This window comes from Microtus ochrogaster, chromosome 4, assembly GCF_000317375.1.
Source record: "Microtus ochrogaster isolate Prairie Vole_2 chromosome 4, MicOch1.0, whole genome shotgun sequence".
Classification (NCBI taxonomy): domain Eukaryota; kingdom Metazoa; phylum Chordata; class Mammalia; order Rodentia; family Cricetidae; genus Microtus; species Microtus ochrogaster.
Genome location: NC_022011.1, coordinates 51,556,154 through 51,573,153, shown reverse-complemented (window position 1 = coordinate 51,573,153; position 17,000 = coordinate 51,556,154). Strand labels below are relative to the sequence as shown.

General features: G+C 52.2%; 2 protein-coding genes across 2 annotated transcripts in view; both read left to right on the top strand.

Annotated features, from left to right (window-relative positions):
• Positions 1–3,702: 3,702 nt before the first annotated feature.
• On the top strand, positions 3,703–5,860 carry LOC101993106 (vomeronasal secretory protein 1-like). The gene is made up of 6 exons (XM_005346735.2): positions 3,703–3,798; positions 4,146–4,267; positions 4,531–4,601; positions 4,814–4,924; positions 5,492–5,593; positions 5,785–5,860. Exons 1-6 carry the CDS (start codon positions 3,709–3,711, stop codon positions 5,808–5,810), a joined length of 522 nt encoding a protein of 173 aa, XP_005346792.1. The 5' UTR covers positions 3,703–3,708; the 3' UTR covers positions 5,811–5,860.
• A 2,532-nt stretch (positions 5,861–8,392) lies between these two features.
• LOC101992817 (trichosurin) overlaps positions 8,393–17,000 on the top strand; it is a 13,777-nt gene continuing 5,169 nt past the window's right edge. The window contains exons 1-6 of the mRNA XM_013355524.1: positions 8,393–8,399; positions 12,739–12,854; positions 13,411–13,547; positions 13,762–13,835; positions 14,549–14,656; positions 14,825–14,926. Of these exons, the coding sequence (XP_013210978.1) occupies positions 8,393–8,399; positions 12,739–12,854; positions 13,411–13,547; positions 13,762–13,835; positions 14,549–14,656; positions 14,825–14,926 (544 nt within the window). The remainder of the gene's footprint in view (positions 8,400–12,738; positions 12,855–13,410; positions 13,548–13,761; positions 13,836–14,548; positions 14,657–14,824; positions 14,927–17,000) is intronic.

Sequence of the window (17,000 nt, the reverse complement as noted above, 5' to 3'; positions counted from 1 at the left end):
TGTGTATGTGTGTCTGGGTATGTGTGTATGTCTGTGCATGTGTGTTTGTGTGTTTGTGTCTGTGTGTGCCTGTGAGTGTGTGTGTGTCTGAGTGTATATGTGTGTCTGGGTATGTGTCTATGTCTGTGCATGTGTGTGTTTGAGTGTGTGTGTCTGGGTATATGTATATGTCTGTGCATGTGTGTTTGTGTGTGTGTGTGCCTGTGAATATGTGTGTCTGAGTGTGTGTGTGTGTGGGTATGTGTGTATGTGTGTGCATGTGTGTCTGTGAGTGTCTGAGTGTGTGTGTGTCTAGGTATGTGTGTATGTGTGTATGTCTGTGCATGTGTGTCTGTGAGTGTCTGAGTTTGTGTGCCTGTGAGTGTGTATGTGTCTGAGTGTGTGTGTGTCTGAGTGTGTGTGTGTCTGAGTATGTGTGTGTCTGAGTGTGTGTGTGGTTGTATGTGGTCAGAGAACAGCCTTGGGGGTCATTCCTTAGGTGCCTTCCATCTTTTGTTTGATACAAACCCTCTCACTGCCTGGGACTTTGCTAAGCAAACTGTCTTAGCTGATCACTGATCCAGGGTTCTACCTGCCCCTGCCTCTCTCTTTACCACTGTCAGGGTTATGGGGACTACAGTCACCTCCCACAATGCCTTGCTCTTACTTGGGTTCTGAGAACTCACCTCAAGTCTTCAGGCTTTACTCAACAAGACATCTCCCCATCTCTCTTCTTGCCTTTCTTGTTTTTTAGTCTGTTATATTTATCACGTACAGGTGTGTGCCTGCGCATGGCACACCTGTGGCGGTCAGAGGACTTGCTGCAGTTAGCACTTACTCCCATCTGCTTCCCATGGATCAAACGCTGGTTGCCGTGTGTGATGCCAAATGCCCTTATCCCCTGAGCCATCCTGTCAACCCCCCCAGGAAGTGTTTTACTGGACTCAATGTTGAAGCATAAGACAATAAGACAGCACAGCAAGGGAACCTCTTAGCTCACAAAGGGAGCTCACCGGTCAACCAAGATATCTAGAAAAGGAGTGCCTGGACCCATCTTAACAAATAGTCATGCACGTGGGTGGTTGTATTTATCCTAGGCAGGGCAGTGTCCCTCTGAACCGGTCACAACTCTCCCCATCCAATGCAGCCAGGAAAGCTGCTCTTCTCCTGGCCAGGGAGGGGGCATGGTTGGAGTTAAGTCTGGCATCAACTGTTTCCAAACAGGCATGGCTGTGGCCTTCTCACCTTGGGGGCCAGAGTTGTGCTTGAGCAACAAGCAGCTGCAATCGTTGAGTGATTTTCGCAAGCCATCTGTGGCTGGCATAAGGGAAGTCTGGCTGGCTGCTTGATTGACAGTCCTTTGCTCAAGGCATGCAGGACACCAGGGATGAGTCTAACAGCTGTCAATTAGGGAGTCAAATCACCGCCCCCTAATGTCTTCACAGGAAAACTAACATCAGAAGGAATGCTTATATTAGTAACTTACCGTTCACAGTAATTGTGACTCAAACAATATGTAGCAGTTTTTCACCTGTCAAGCATTCCCCAGTCTCTCTCAGTATCTCAGATGCCATCCCTGATACACCTTAGAAGATCTGAGCCTGGAGTTGGCTAAGCCTCAGAGTGCCTAGGGAGTTGTGTTGATCCATGCAAAAGACAGATCTCTGGTGGTCTATGGCAGGGGACACTTGGGTCCACCCCAGTCAGTGTGGGGTCCTCAGAACTGGTAAGACTCTGAGGTTCCTACCTACACTTTTTTTTTTCTTCTTGGGCCAGGAGCAGCCCACGAAGGCCACCATCCAAGACAGGAATCTAGACCCAGCAGGAATCTACGTCATCAGTCCCTCATCACTCTGAATCTACTTTCTGCTCTGGAAGCTGCAATGCTGGTTCCTTTGGGGACTTTAAACAATGCAGTTAGTGGGGATAATGCTGTCTATATGTTTCTAGTGTTCCTGCCTTCACTATGTGTGCAAAGGAGAGCATTAAGACATTATCCAGTCTGTGACCTACTGGGTCTTAACCCAAGCCTCCATCACACTGACGCTACTGAGAATGAATACAAAGGCATCTTGGTTCCCTCAGATGACCTTGAGTGTTTTGGCTCATGAGTATCAGGCAGCTATGGAAGACTTTCAGGGATCCAGAACATATGTGCTCTCAAGTTCTGGCAGGAGGCAGGGCGCCTGTCTGTCAGTAGGAGAAAGTCACAGAAGGGAAGCCAGAGACTTCCACTCAGAGGCTGGAACCCGCCTATTGTTACTTGCCTGACAGGCACTGGCTCTGTGCCTTCCTACCTAGATAATGACCCCATGTGGAGAGCAAGTCCTGGGCCTAGGGGCACAAAGACCTTTGGAAGGGCATTGCATCCCCTGCTGGTTGCTGGCTCAGTCTGAGGTCCCAGGATAGGCAACCAAGCTAGGAGCCTCCATGGTCCAAGTTAAGCGAACATGGCTATTCTGTGGGAAGAGCAGGAGAGCTTCAGGGCAGAGGGCACACAGTGAATGCCACCGAAAACTAGCTTAGTGACTGAAGTTCTTACTAATTTGTGCTGAAGGCACAGACAATAGGAACGTCTGAGGCATGGGAATTGTGTGATTAAAGCCTCAGAACCAGGTAAGAGCAATCAGAGGGAGCCCCTCTGGGTGCCGTGGTGACTCTGGCCTGGTCCCCTCCCTCAGAGTTTCTACCAGTTCCGCTAATCTGCAAGGCCAAGCAGAAACCCCTGAGAATGGTCAGGCGAGGCCAGGTGCTGTAGGGCTGACCACTAGCCTCATGAGACAGTGCGGTTCAGCGACCTGTGACTGTGAGCTCTGAATGAGATAATCAAGAATTAGGGTGGCCTAAATCCACTAGTAGGATTGAGTTACAGGCAGTCAGATGAGCTTTGGGGCTGAGCAGAGACTAGGTGAAGACAGGCAGAACTTTGGTAAGGACACCATGGGTAGAGAGCCTTGGGGGCAGTGTGGCTCTGGTCTAGCCTCCAGAACAGAGGGGAACGGAAATGAGGTGCTGAAGGCCAGGTTGGAGGGCTTTGTAACAGAAGCCCCAGGCAGCTCCTGCCAGTGCTCTGAGGAAGAGAAGGCCAGGAAGGAGAGGGTATGGACAGTGCATCTAAGAAGGACACCTCAGTAACCTGACTGAACCCTGAGTCAAAAGGTTGGACCTACAGGAGACCCAGGGGCAAAGTTCCCAACAGAACAGCAGGTGCCGGGCTCGTGGGGCTGACTTGGTGCACACAGGGTGGAACAAGTCTGAAATCCTGCTCTTTCTCATGTTCTGACCCCTGCCCCCCGCCCCCGTAACTGCTGGGTGACCCTTGCAGTTCTCCAGACTCAGACAACAAATCAACGGTGATTATGAGGAGGGTTGGGAAGAAGCATTGGACTCTTCGAATTCTGCCCACACAAACCTCGGACAGTGTGGAGGCTTGTCACTTCCCCCCCGAGTTCCTAATTCTCCCTCAGCTTCTTAGGACTCCAAACAGTGGCTGACACTTTGGAATGGCCTGTGGCCTGTTGATCTCTTGAAGTCTTAACAAGCTGTTATACAAAACGCCGACATTCTCCTTGCCAGCTGGCTGTGGGCATAACTCAGGAGGACCTGGTCCTTTGTGCCAAGTTCCCCAAGGACCCTGCATGTGGGTGTATAAAGGGCAGTCAAGTGAGGGCCTGTACAGCCTCTCAGCTCCAGCGATCCGTTCATTGGCTATGAACACAGACCCCGGAGATGAAGGCTCTGTTCCTGACCACTGGCTTCTGCCTGCTTGCTGCCCTGCGGGCCCAGAACTCCTCATCCCTTGCTTTGAATAACAGGCAAGTGAGTCAGGGCTGGGGGACAGGGTGGCATCTCAGCCTTTACTGCAGGACACCAAGGGTTCTGGATTCAGGGAGGACCCCTTATTGCAGGTTGTAACCAAAGAGAATAGACCAATTTGGAGCTAATGCCCCGATGCATGTTCAGGCATTCCTGGGTGCAGGGCTGGAGACTGAGAAAATCTACTAGAAGGCGGCCCTGGTACCCTAGGAGTAAGCAGGTCTCCATCATATGAGTGTTCGGTGTTTCGGTGGGGGAATGAAATAGTCAGACGTGAGCGGTACTTGGAGGGCAGGTGTTCCACAGGGAGGGTGGGCAGGCACCAGGCAAAGAGGACATCCATCTTTTAGTTTTCTGGGAAGTGGTACATGAAGGCCTTGGTGATGAAAGACAACATTCCAATAAAGAAGGTCTCGCCCATATTTGTGTTGGTGCTGGACAACGGTGACTTGGAGTTTTCTTTCGCACATACGTGAGTGTCTGTGGCTCCCGCGTTGGGTTGGTCTCTTACCTGGCCCATCACTTCTCAATGGGTAGTTTTTTTTTTAAATCCCTCTGATTTGGAAAGAAGAGTCCAGAGGCGGGATGTGGAGGGTGGACCCCAATCAGCATGAGAGTAGGTTGCTTTGTAGACCAGGCTGGTCTCAAACTCACTGAGATCCATCCGCCTCTGCCTCCCAGGTGCTGAGAGGTCGAGTTTAAGAGGGCCACTGCAAAAATAGTTTCTGATTTCAGGATGTATGGCCAGTGTCTTGAATTGACCACTGTCTTGGAGCAAACAGATGTGCCCAGCCATTACTCAGCCTGTGAGTATCCTGAACCCCGGGATGGATGACTGGCAGCCCATGGGAGGGAGGGCTTCCTGGCAAGTCCCACCCCCAGGAGGCATCACAGGCCAGGATAGTCACTGAGATGACTGGAGCTTCTATGACTGGAGTCTGGCGTGGCCGTCAGAAAAGGAACCCAGGTGAAGGTTTGCAGGGTGGAGCTTACCTTGCTCTTTCCGGGGCCTCCACAGTTGAGGGGAAGAGCCAACTGGAGGTGCAGCTGTCTTCTGTGAAGGACCATTGGCTGATCTACTGTGATGCGGAGAAGGAGGGCATGCACTTCACAACCACCCAGCTCATAGGTAAGCTTCACCTACCCATGCCTAACGCACCCGTGCCTAGCCAAGCTGTTCCTCTTCTTCAGAGCAGTAGATTCCCTGGGAGCAGGCCCCACAAAGGAAAGGAGCAGCAGGTGAGAACAGGGCACAAGGCTACTGGGTGGCTGAACCCACCTTGCTGAGTTCCGCTGTAGTGACTGATAGGCCCAGCAGGGACCATCCAGGACAGAGGCCTCTTGACTACAGATGCTTCTAAAGCTGCTTTGTGGAGCCTTGGGGCGTCAGGCATGGTTTATGTGAGGACGTGGTATCCTGACTGGTACCTTCTCAGCTCAGTGCCTCTGGGAGATGGGGAATTTTTAGGTCAGGTGCAAAATGCTACAGGCCCCCGCTGGAAGGCTTTTGGTTTCCTGGGTCATCTGGTGGCTCAGATGCCCCCCAAGTTCGGTATCAACACTCCCTACCTCCTTTTCTGCCCTCGGCTATTCCGTGATGAAGCCTGAGATGCTGGGCAGAACTCCTGTCTGTGGCACTGGCTCCTTCCCAACCTGTGTGGACACCTCCCTCTGCTCACCCATCCCTCTTCCACAGCGAGGGACCCCAAGGAAAACCTGGAGGCCTTGGAAGAGTTTAAGGAGTTCACACAGAAAAAGGGGCTTGTACCAGACAACCTGGCCATACTTGAGCAGATGGGTAAGAACACACACAGCCCATGTCCCCTTCTCTGTCTGCTGTGCCACCTGTAACCCCGTCACTCTCATGTCCCCTGACCCCAGGTGGACACTGTAGGCCCTGCTGCAGGTCTTTGTCATGGGAGGAGTCGTAGATATGATGGGCTCTTGTCCAGACCTCATTCTCATCTCTGGCTTTTTTGCTTTCTACAGACAAATGTGAACCCAAGAGTGACTAGGGTAAGTGACCCTTGAAGCCAACAAGAGCCTTGGGATTCAGCAGGAAGCTCTCGGCTGCAGCCAGGAATTGCCCAGTTTCTGCGTCCCTGCACCTGGGTTTCTTTAGCTTCATTCCTGGGTCGTTTAAGGTTTCCTACTTGTCCTCATCTCATCAGTGACTCGTGCTGGTGGTGTGACCTGTGGCGGGCAGGTGAAGCTGCCCAGTTGCCACCCAGCCAGGAAGTGCCTGTCCTTCTTAGCCTTGCCCTGGTCCTTCTGGGGACTTCCTACCTGCCATTGTACACACTCATACACACACACACTCACACACACACACACACACACACACACACACACACACACACACACACACACACACACACACACACACACACACACACACACACACACACACACACACACACACACACACACGTGTTCATGAGCCGACTCTGGGTGACATGAGGACACTTTGATAATGGAGCAGAAAGTCCTAGGCACACCAGGCACAGGAGGAATCATGATGTCCGTATCCTTTACAGCCCCCGCTTGTCGGCCACACCCTTGCCTGGTGACCACTGCATAGACAACTTGCCTGAGGGAAGTCAGAAGAAAGGAATTCCTTGTCCAGCACAGGCTAGCCCTGCATCTCTGAGAGCCTGTGGTGCTGCTACAAAGCACCCATCACCCCTCCCCCACCATAACCCTGCACTGACTGACGCTACTCTCCTTGTTGCAGAGACTCACTCTGTCTCCTTTCTAGATCACGGTGAACCAAGCTCCAAAGCCGCCCAAGACAGTACCGCCAGAACCTCCGTCCTGCGCGATGTGGAAAGTGTACCCTGCTGGGTCATCTGACTTCTCCTCTCTCTTCCCTATTCTCTCCTCCTCCTCCTCCTCCTCCTCCTCCTCCTTTGCTCATCAATAAAAAGCTTCAGTAGTCCCTGGTGACTCTGGGTATGTGGCCCCTGGATGGATGTATTTATTCTCCCTTGGTGGTCTGTTGGTGGCTGAGAACTGTAGGAGAGAAGGAAGCCCCGAGCCTTGTTTGGTGTAGGCCTGGAAGCTCAAGACCGTTCTGGGCCCCCCCTGGGACCCTTCTGTAGGTGTGTCACCCCAAAGCCCAGGTTTGGGGCAGGCCCGTGACAATTGCAGGTAGGGCACCAAGACAAAGGTGAGGACCAAAAGAGTCTGTGTGCAGATGGGGACCACCCGGGAACTGAGGTAGGAATGTAACCAGGGCACAGGCCTGGGGCTAGGTTCCCAGGCACAGCAGGGCAGACTGTAGGACATTGAGAATATGTTTCCACGGGTAGGGGACAGTGTTGTGGCCTCTCCCTGCAGGCTGAACAAATATAGGAGCTGTTGTGGAAAAAGACCCAGCTCCAGGAGCAGCCTTGCTAGAACATTCTGATGCCACCAATGCTATTTCTTAGATCATTCTGAGACTATGCTCTGAGCATCATGAGAGGCTAGTTAAGACCCAATTCTCTCTCTCTCTCCTCCCCAGTCCCTGGTACATTGTCACTGATGGGAACGACCAGCATCCCAAGACCTCTACACAACACAGCAGGCCTCTAATACAAACCACTGGGGTTCATACAGTCATGTGGCTTCCATGAGGAGGACGTGCCCAGGTCCCCCCCATTGGCAGGGAGTCCCCACTGCAGTGTTGAATGGTCAACTTGCTCTATCAAAACACCAGCTTTATGGCAGTTTCCAGAAAACTGACATTACACATAGGTTGTGTACACAGACACAAGTGCACCTACGGAGGCACACACACGTATGCATATGTAAACACGGGAACACAGACATACATGTACACACATGTGACATACTGATGCATAGATGTGAAAACACAGGTACACAGACACACATATACACACATATGACCACACGTGTGGATAGATTTGGATGCTGCCCAGCAATCAGGAGAAGGGTCTAGACAGGGCCGGAACACTGTGCCTGGAGCTGGAGGGTCCAGGCAGATGGCTGGCACAGGAACTCTGATTCTTGTGGGAACAGGGCCTGGGCGTGACGTGGGCAGGAGCACAGCAGCAGCTCTTGGCTCCAGATCCCAAGGGAGCATTTCCCACACTGAAACCTCCCTCTGACAAGAACCCTACAGTTTCCTCTGTCTGAGGGGGAGGCCCAAGCAAAACTGTGGTCAGGTCTCCAGAGCAGATGGTTAGAGCCTCTGTGTGACTGAGGGAGGGTCGGCTGCCACCCCAAGGCCTTCCTCGCAAATTAGACAGACTCAGAAGGCCAGAGGGCAGAGCAGCCATGAAGACCAAGAGTGGGATCCCGTGCTGAGTCTGGTCTCGGTGCAGCACATTCTAAGGAGGGCAGCAGGACGAAGAGCAACAGATGACCAGGCTACCCAAAGAGAGGCGAGGATCTGAAGTGGAACTCACTGGGGTCAGACCCTGGTCTGAACTCAGTGCTCCAGACCCTGGTCTGAACTCAGTGCTCCTGACCAGACCTGGAGGCAGAGGGCAGCACAGCTCCTCTCTTGTGGTTTTCAGACTTCTGCCAGGTAGAGAAGGAGGCCCACATGGTGCCCAGGCAGGCACTCCGCATGGGGCAGTGTGGCGCATTCATGCCCAGTGTGTGGGGTCTCACTATGACACGATACAGATTTCCATTAGTGTTGATTAGGGTCCTCCAAACCCACATTCACGGTAGCATGATGACAGGCTATATATTCTTTCTAACATCCCCGGAGGTCAAAGCCACTGCTTGGAAGGAACATTCCTATCTTGAGCTCCTCTATGAACAGTGATGGGTAAAACACTGGACTCTCAATGTCATTCGGGAAAATGCCAGCGTGACCACGGAGTCACAAGCATCTCCATCCCATGTTGTTGGTCATTTAGTGGATGGGTGGGTGGCTGGGGGAAGGTGGGCGGGGGAGGGGTGGATGAGAGACTGACCGGTGGAGCCTAGCCATGGTGAATGGATGCGTGGGAGGGTGAGTGGATGCACGACAAGACAAAGGGGTGGAGAGTTAGGCGGATGCATGAATGGATGGGGAGGCAAACTGGACGGCGGGTGGACAGGCGACCAGCACTGATCAGACAGACATGGACGCTTCAACACACGCTTCAGGCCCATCTTTGTGAGCGCTTTTCTCCCTACTTTCTCTCAGCTTTCTCCCCCCTGTTCCTGTTTTGGGCTCAAGGAATGAATGCTGACCAGGTTTCAGACCTTCTTGTTTTCTTCTCTCAGTGGAGTCATTAATCTGCTCCACACTTGTTAGAAAGTAATGACTTCACAGACACTTTTGGTCCTTGCCGGCTGCCTCTGCTGATGGTGGGAGAGAGCCGCAAGGGTAGGGAATCTTGCTGCACCTGTCTTTGATCTTAAAACAAAATCCTTTCAGAATCTTTCTGCTTTCCCCACAGGCCCTTTCTCCCCATCAATCATAGTCTCTTCCCATAATTCCCACCATCTCCGGTCGTGGATGAATTTTCTTAGCTATGATCATCTTGGGTGTTGGCTAATTTTGCCACACCCCTATTCAGCTTCCTCCTCTCCCCTTTCTTTCCCTTCCCCTCCTGTCTTTCCTGTGTTTCTTTCTTCCTTTCTCCCTTCCGGAGTACTAATCACGCTCATTTCCTCCGTAGGTTTCTGGAAAAGTGATGTCTAGCCACTGGCCCAGAACCGCTCCTTTCTTCAGCGTGAATACTTCCCTTCCCTCCAGCTTCCTGATGAGTTACAAAGGGAAGCCATGGTTCCAAATACTCTCTCTGTGAGTGCCCTTGTCCCAAGCTCTGCCCCCAATTCCCTGATTGGCCCCTTTTTAGAGGTTGGCACAGCCCCTTGAGGCAGATTCATGTCTTAAAGCTTTATGTGCCCGTTCACCTTGCAGACCCAAGCACCCTCATTGGTGACAATGAGAGCAAGAGACATGTCACCGTTTTGCAACTGAAGGTGAGGTGCAGGCACTGGGAAAACACTGGAGTCTTCTTACTACTTCATACCTTTTAAGCCCGGCCCCGTAACCTAAGGAACAGGAGACCTAGGGCTCTCAAGTGAGCCAGACATGGGATCAGGCAACAGGTACCAGAATCTGGGCCACTTGTTCTGAACTGAGGTATCCCCAACAGCCTTCTCCAGCTGGCTCAGCTGAGCTACCAGCAATGAGTTCTAAGTAGCAAGAAACGGGGTGGGGACCAGGATGTGTGGCCACCGATACCCCAGTGAAAGATCTTGGCACCAGAAAACTTGTTAGAAAAAGACTCATAGTGGTGTCTTTGTAAAGCATCTCATGGTATCTGGAAAGGGAACAGGCAGCTGCAAGGTGTCATGGCCTGAGCAGCAGCTAGTTAGATTCTAACACGACAGCCTCCACGTTAGTCCCTCAAGTCCCCAAATATTTGGAAGATAGAGGCCGAGTCCTCTTATATGAAAAGCTGGTTTAAGCCTCCCAGTAGGTCCTTAGCTTATTTTGCATTTCTCTGTGTGGCTTACAACCAGGAGAACCATGGGAGATGACTCAACAAAAGGAAGTAGACCAGACCCAGAATGCCATGGGCAGGCAGGCATACACACACACACACACACACACACACACACACACACACACACACCCCTTTCCAAGGCCTAAAACATCATCCAAGGGCACCTAGCAAGTGATGTCCACAAGCCCCAGGAGCTAAGCCAGATGCCTCACAGCTTGTCTTGGCTATTTGAGCCTGGAGTCCCTGGTCCACTAAGTCGCCAACTGTCATAGGCATAATGAACGACATAAAAGGCCAGCTTGTAGCTAAAAGACTAAGAGCCAGCCATCACAGGTGTTCCCAGAGCTCTGCAGCTTCCTGTCCACCAAACCTGCCCTAGGACAAACGTCTAACCCTAGAACCCTCAGACCAAAGAAGCCTCCGAGGTACAAGAATGGAAATTCCATTTGGGCCGCAAGGGCTCACCCCTGGCCATGGGAAGGTCCACTCTGTTCCGTGTAACGGTGTAAACGAATGCAGACAGATTGTAAAAATATATATATACACAGCTTTAATAGACTTACAGAACCAGGAAAGCAGAAGCAGCGGCTGGGAGCACGCTCGCCAAATTTATATGCAAACATTAGCCCGAGGCGAACATGCCCCCTAAGGGGAGGGACTTATCCCTACATCTCCCCTTTTTGTCTAAATAAGACAGAACTAAACCAAATACAACTATATACACTAATAACAAATAATAAATATAACAAACAATATTGAGAACAAAAGTTTTGCTAAACATTCTATCTCAAGGAGTCTAAATAATGTAGAGAGTAACTACAATTATATAATCTTCAACTCCGTCAAAGATCTGAGAAGGGAATAAATATTACTTAACAAACGAGATATATTCCCTAGGACACTGTTCTTCCAACCCCTTCACCTCACCTCCCCACACACAGAAATGGGAGATGAATATAGACCCAGATCCTGTCCAAGAGCTATACATTTCTGAAGGCTCCATGACCCTCACCAGCCGCCATCCCACAGGTGTCTGATATGTGCCCAGGACCAGGTGGTGCTGGCACTACCCATTGGGGAACTTCCTCATGCAGAGACTTCAGCATCCTGCATTCAACATCTGGTTGAACATGGTTCCTCCCGCAGCACTCCTGCCTGGAAGCCCCTCATGGTGTCTAGGGTTCAAAGAGTGACATCTGTCCTCACCCAGGTCCTTCAGAATATTATAGCTTCACCCTACCCCATGCCTCTTTTGCTGGCTCCTGTCTCCATGGGCTCAGTCTGGAAATTTCCACTATATTTCTAGAGCCAACACTGGCCCCAGGCTCTGCTCAGCTCTGCCCAGCCCCCAGCATACGTTGGTGGATACTAGAGAGGCCATATCTGAGAACAAGTCCATGGTGTCCCAAGGTGATAGTGGGAATTTCCACAATGTTCCGAGAATTGTGAGTTTTCTGACAGAGGCAATTGCATGAGTGTGAACATGTACCAAGCAGAAAAGTGTTGCCGTGTGTACATGTGTGTACTCAGATGCATGTCTACTCTCACATACAAGCACACTTACAGGCAAGGCACATAGGATCAGAGGCCCACAATCGTACTGCAATATATATACATGTACACTTCTCATGATGTATACAACCATGAGCTCGTGGCGCATGCACACATGTATGTGTGCACACATACCCCATCTGATCGGAGCAGCTGCAGCTGAATGACAGAAAGCCCAAGTCATAGCAACAACCTAGCCGGAGCCCTCGGGTTTCACCATGAAGCAGAGTGGGCCTTCCACCGAGACCGTTGGAGTGGCCCTGGACTACCCTGGTCTTTTTGTCATCAAAGGAGGGAAAAGGTCTGTGATCTGGAGACTAGGAACTCAGATCTCCTTGTCAACCCCCAAGTGGATGGCCTTGAGCACTTCTGCATGCACGCTTGTGTGATCAATTATGGCTCTGACCTTCAGAGCGATAATCCTTTTAGTCTCACTGACTGAATAGCCTGGCTTCCAGACCAATACTGGGGCTGGGGTTGGGGCTGAGGCTGGGGCTGGGAAAGCAGGGAAGCCTCTGCCACAAGGGGGTTCCATGGGCATATGGGAAGGGCACAGAGGGTACCCTGAGGGGTGTCCTCCCCACGGCTCTACATTGTATATCCTGCCCAGCCTTCACCTGCTGAGACGAGAAGGCTTGGCATTGGCTATCTCTCCGGGCCAATGAGGTGCCACATCCAGAGTGTCCCAGGCCCACCCACAAAATCATCGCAGTCCAGAAGCCAAACCACACAGTGTCCCAGTCCTGGCCTGCACTCTGACCTTTTAATGGAGACATCTTGTAGCCCCAGGGCTGGCAACATCCTCCCCTGAACTACTAAACTTGTTGGCTCGTGTGGGTGGGGGAGGGGTAGAAGAACTTCCTGCCTCCAAACAGTATATATGTAGCCAACTGGGGCCTCTGAGCACCCATATTCTGAGGACTCATCTCAGGAAGACACAGCAGAGTGATGAAGCTTCTATTGCTGCTGGCTGTGGGGCTGGACCTGGCCTGGACCCAGCAGGACCAAAGCCAGGTTCCGGTACAGCAGGGCTTCAGCCCTAATCAGGTGGGGTCTCTGAATAAGGCAAGGAGTTACCCCCTATCTTTTCCAGGTCTCTGTCACCTTGAAGTGTCTTGACTGCAACTCCCTACAATGGGCACCAAAGGACTGGCATTCTACTTGAGGCCAGGAGCTCAGGGGACACTGCCAGGTCCCCCAGAGTATGAATCACATAAAAGCCCGACTGCAGTTGGCCAGGCCCCAGGAGGAGCCTGACTGAACCTAGGGATCAAATAGGAGAGACAGGGTAACCAGGTTTCCTACTGTGTGTGCTATTGCACAGAGACCCTGAGACCTTCATATGGTAGACGACGCCACCTCTCTTCAATAGAGAGTCAATATATTGTATCAGCACTGTCCATGGGCAGTGGCTATACTGTACTGGCCTGTCTGATTGGGGGGGGGGAGGAGAGTCAAACCCTAAGGCTCCTTCTCAGCACACAGTAAGAAAGGTAAGGTGAGGTCCATACTCTATACCTCGGCAGGACATTGCCTGCCGTGACCCACTGTCCAGGGAGATGCTCCCAGGACTCTGTGGTCAGGATAGAACTTTGCTCTGCAGGTGACAGTGACCTGGAAGACCCTCAGTCTGGCTTCCACTAACCGGTCCGTCATTGAAGAAGGCGGTGCTTACCAGTGCTTCATGACTGGTATTGTCCGCCTGGCCAACGGCAACCTGAATGTTACCTACTTTCACAGGTATTCTGGCGTGTTGCAGGGTCACATTCTCTCCACCACCTCCCAGATGCCCAGCTCTTTAGGGTTCAGATCCCGAGAGGGCCCCGCCGATACTGATCCTCTGGGCTGCTCCGTGGAGGCAGGGCATCTTCCAGAGCTCCCTCTGGGTGATCCAGGTGACCTGACAGGGCCCCGTCCCTCAAGGCAGGGCTCAGGAAGGCTATTTTCCTCTTAGGAAAGATGGAAAGTGCGTGAAGGAATTTCTCGTGGCAGAGAAAACGGACATCCCTGGACGCTACACCTTTGAGTGTGAGTGAGGGCGGCCCCTCCTCCTTCCCTGAGGGGCATGGTGGCTCAAGTGGGGTGTGAGGGGCTGCTGGGGTCAGGAAGGACAGGGATGGTAATCATCCGGACCTAGCAGCGATGTCTTCCGAAATTCAAAAATCCAAATTGGCAACCCAAACTGTGTCCCCTTGAGTTCTCAGGGCTCCCCCATAATCTTCCTGAAAGCCCTCCCTAGAGACCCAGCCCAGAGCTGACCTTCTTCAAATGGCAGGCAGTAGAAGGGAGGCTGGAGGGGGGAGGCACTCAGGAACCCGCACCCAGCTGTGGCTCTGGAGTACTGTGTAAGGTTTTCCCTTTGGAACAGATGCTGATCAGGCTAAAGGAACACAAAGCAGTGTTGGGACAGTGAGGCACAAGAGTCCATGAAGATAACAGGAGAAGACAGAGGGGGAGACTCGAGCCCTTCCCCTTCATTGGCATGACCTCCCCACTTTCTTTCCCAGAAGGAGACCCAGATCAAGAGACAGGGGAGGGAATTGGGAAGAAGAGGAAGACTGATAGAGAGGCAGAGGCAGGAGAGTGACTGGCTGGTGGGCTTTGTGCCCTGGGCTCTGCTGACTCCTGTGGCTGACCGTGTGGAGGAGGAGTCAGGCTGCGCCAACTGGGGAGGTACAGGGTACCTACCAGGAGACACAAGGGTCCTAGCAAGCTCCATGACCGTTGGTTTCTTCTTATAGACCAAGGCAAAAACTATCTGACTTTCGTGGCCGTCACTAAGGACTTCCTCATCATGGACTACGAAAACCATCGTGAAGGAAATATCCTCATTGTGGTTGAGCTCCATGGTGGGTACCGTTCCCACCCACAGCCTCAAGACTGCAGGGGATGACAGGAGAGCTGGAGAGGCGGGTGGGGAGGCTGGGGGAAACTAGGGGCTGGATCTGTTCTCCCTACCCCAAGTACCCTCCCTACAGTTCTCTGTTCAACTATGCTCTCTGCCCTGCTGGCTGTAGGCAGGACTCTGCTTTCAGGTGAACTGGGATTGGTGGACTATTTGAAGCACACAGCCAGAAGAGGCATTGGAGCAGGCAACATTGAGGACGTGTCCTTGGATCGTAAGCCTCCTTTCCTACAGCTTCTTCTCTGTGGGTCCCCAGCCACAGTGGCTATGAAGATTGTGACGCCTTTGGAAATCAAGGGGATGGCAGGATGGGAGGTCTGTGTGAGGCTTAGCAGAGCTAGGGCTGGTAGGAAGATGGGACACTGGAGGGAGAAGGGGACGCACGTGATGAACTCTGACCTCCGCTTCCTTTTCGGTCCGCAGCAAGATGTAGCTCCTGAGGTCTGTAGGTGATTAGACTCCTTCCAGTCTTCATCATCCATAGTCTGGCAGATAGACTTTTCCAGGCAACATCCTGCAGAGCCTGGCCCCAGAGTGTAGCCGCCAGGGTTTGGGAAGGATGCTGCACCAGGGCCCAGTCTGAATTAGAACATCAGGTGGGCCCAGAAGACTCAGGCTCTCTCCAGGGTTCTGGGGTGCGTGTACATGTGCCCTGGTACACACTTTATTTCTGGCCACTTCTGCGCCTCTCGTGCTCACTCTGTGCTTTGATCTGAACCCCACTCTGCACACGCCCTTGCATGGCACTCCCCTTCCCAGGGGCTCCCTGAATCCAGGCTTTCCCCTCAATTCTGTCTCCTGGCTTCCCAGACTGTCCCTTCAGATCCCCAAGAAAGCAGTGTGAGCCTATTAGCCTGTGTCCATCATAGCAGTACAAAGCTTGGAGGGACACCATAGGTTCTTTAAAACCCTTGCTCTGGGAACCACACCACAAGGTGGGGACAAGGGCTCAGGGCTTAGTGGATTTGGGGGAATATGGCCCTAGTGGAGAGCTTGGAGATCAAGGCCCAGGAGACAAGGACAGCAGGGTGATGGGAGGGAGGAGGCTGGGCACGGGGAGGAAGGGACAGAGAGGAACGTCAGGACACTGATCTGAAGCCTATGCTTCCCCAGCTTGTAACAATGCCTGAGATCAGACCACTGGACATCTGCCGCCCTCAAGTCCAGGCCTGTGCAACCCAAGAGTCAGTGCTGTCCACGGCCTCTGTCTCCTGGCATTCTTCATCATCATCTCCTATCCATTCATCAACTCCGAGCCACCTTTCCCTGTGTAGCAAATAAACCCAGCATCCACCCATGGCTTCCAGTGCCTTTTTGTCTGTACTCAAAGGCCACAGGGATCTCCCCTAGGAAGGGGTGGCATCTACCTAGTTTCTGACAAGGTGGGGTAGGGATGGTGTCCCCCCAGTTAGAAATCTCATGCCCAAGGCAGCAGCTGAGCTCTGAGGGGCTTCAGGGACTTCTGGATTCCTGAGACCGAGCTATCCAGACCAGACCTGGGAGGACCCATCTCTGTATGTCTGAGCAGACAAACCTGAATGGCCCAAGGAGAGGGAGTAGCAGCATTGCCACCTTTATAGAGTCCTTGCTCACCCTCCCCTGAACCTGAACACGCTCTTATTATAGGAACAGCCAAGGTCAGGTTAGCCATGGGCAGGGATTTTCTATTTATTTATTTATTATTTATTATTTATTTATTTAAGATTTCTGCCTCTTCCCCGCCACCGCCCCCCACTTCCCTCCCCCTCCCCCAATCAAGTCCCCCTCCCTCGTCAGCCCAAAGAGCAGTCAGGGTTCCTGGACAGGGATTTTCTGTCCTCTAGGATATGAAGGACATATCATGAAGTCTCTCAAAGCCTGAGTCATTGTATCTGTGGCCAGGAATGGAGGCTAGGACCTTACCCAAGAGAGCTATGCATAGACAGAAAGACCTTACAGGTCAGGCCAGGTCCTCCTTTCCTGGGTTTCTGACCTTCCCCCAAAAGTGACTGTTTCCTGCCTTAGAAGTCATTGTCTGTAAGTGAACTTAATCACGAAGTTGAGGAGCAGGCAAGTGCCTGGCTACTGTCAGCTCAACCCCAGTGGGAAGCTGGACCTCTGGTTGTCAGCAACAAGCTATTCTTCCACCAAACCCAAAGACGGAGCTGGCCCCTGTGTGCAGTTCTCTAGAGTGTCCCTGAGCCAGGTCCCTGCAGAACAAAAGAGAAAAAAAACACAACAAAATCAAAACAAAACAAAAAATAGAACAGGCCGGGCGGTGGTGGCACACGCCTTTAATCCCAGCACTC

Coding starts and splice junctions, on each gene's coding strand:
- LOC101993106 (XM_005346735.2), top strand. CDS start 3,709: ATGAAGGCTCTGTTCCTGACCACTGGCTTCTGCCTGCTTGCTGCCCTG. Junction 4,268..4,530: donor GAGTTTTCTTTCGCACATAC/GTGAGTGTCTGT, acceptor TTCTGATTTCAG/GATGTATGGCCAGTGTCTTG. Junction 4,925..5,491: donor CACAACCACCCAGCTCATAG/GTAAGCTTCACC, acceptor CCTCTTCCACAG/CGAGGGACCCCAAGGAAAAC.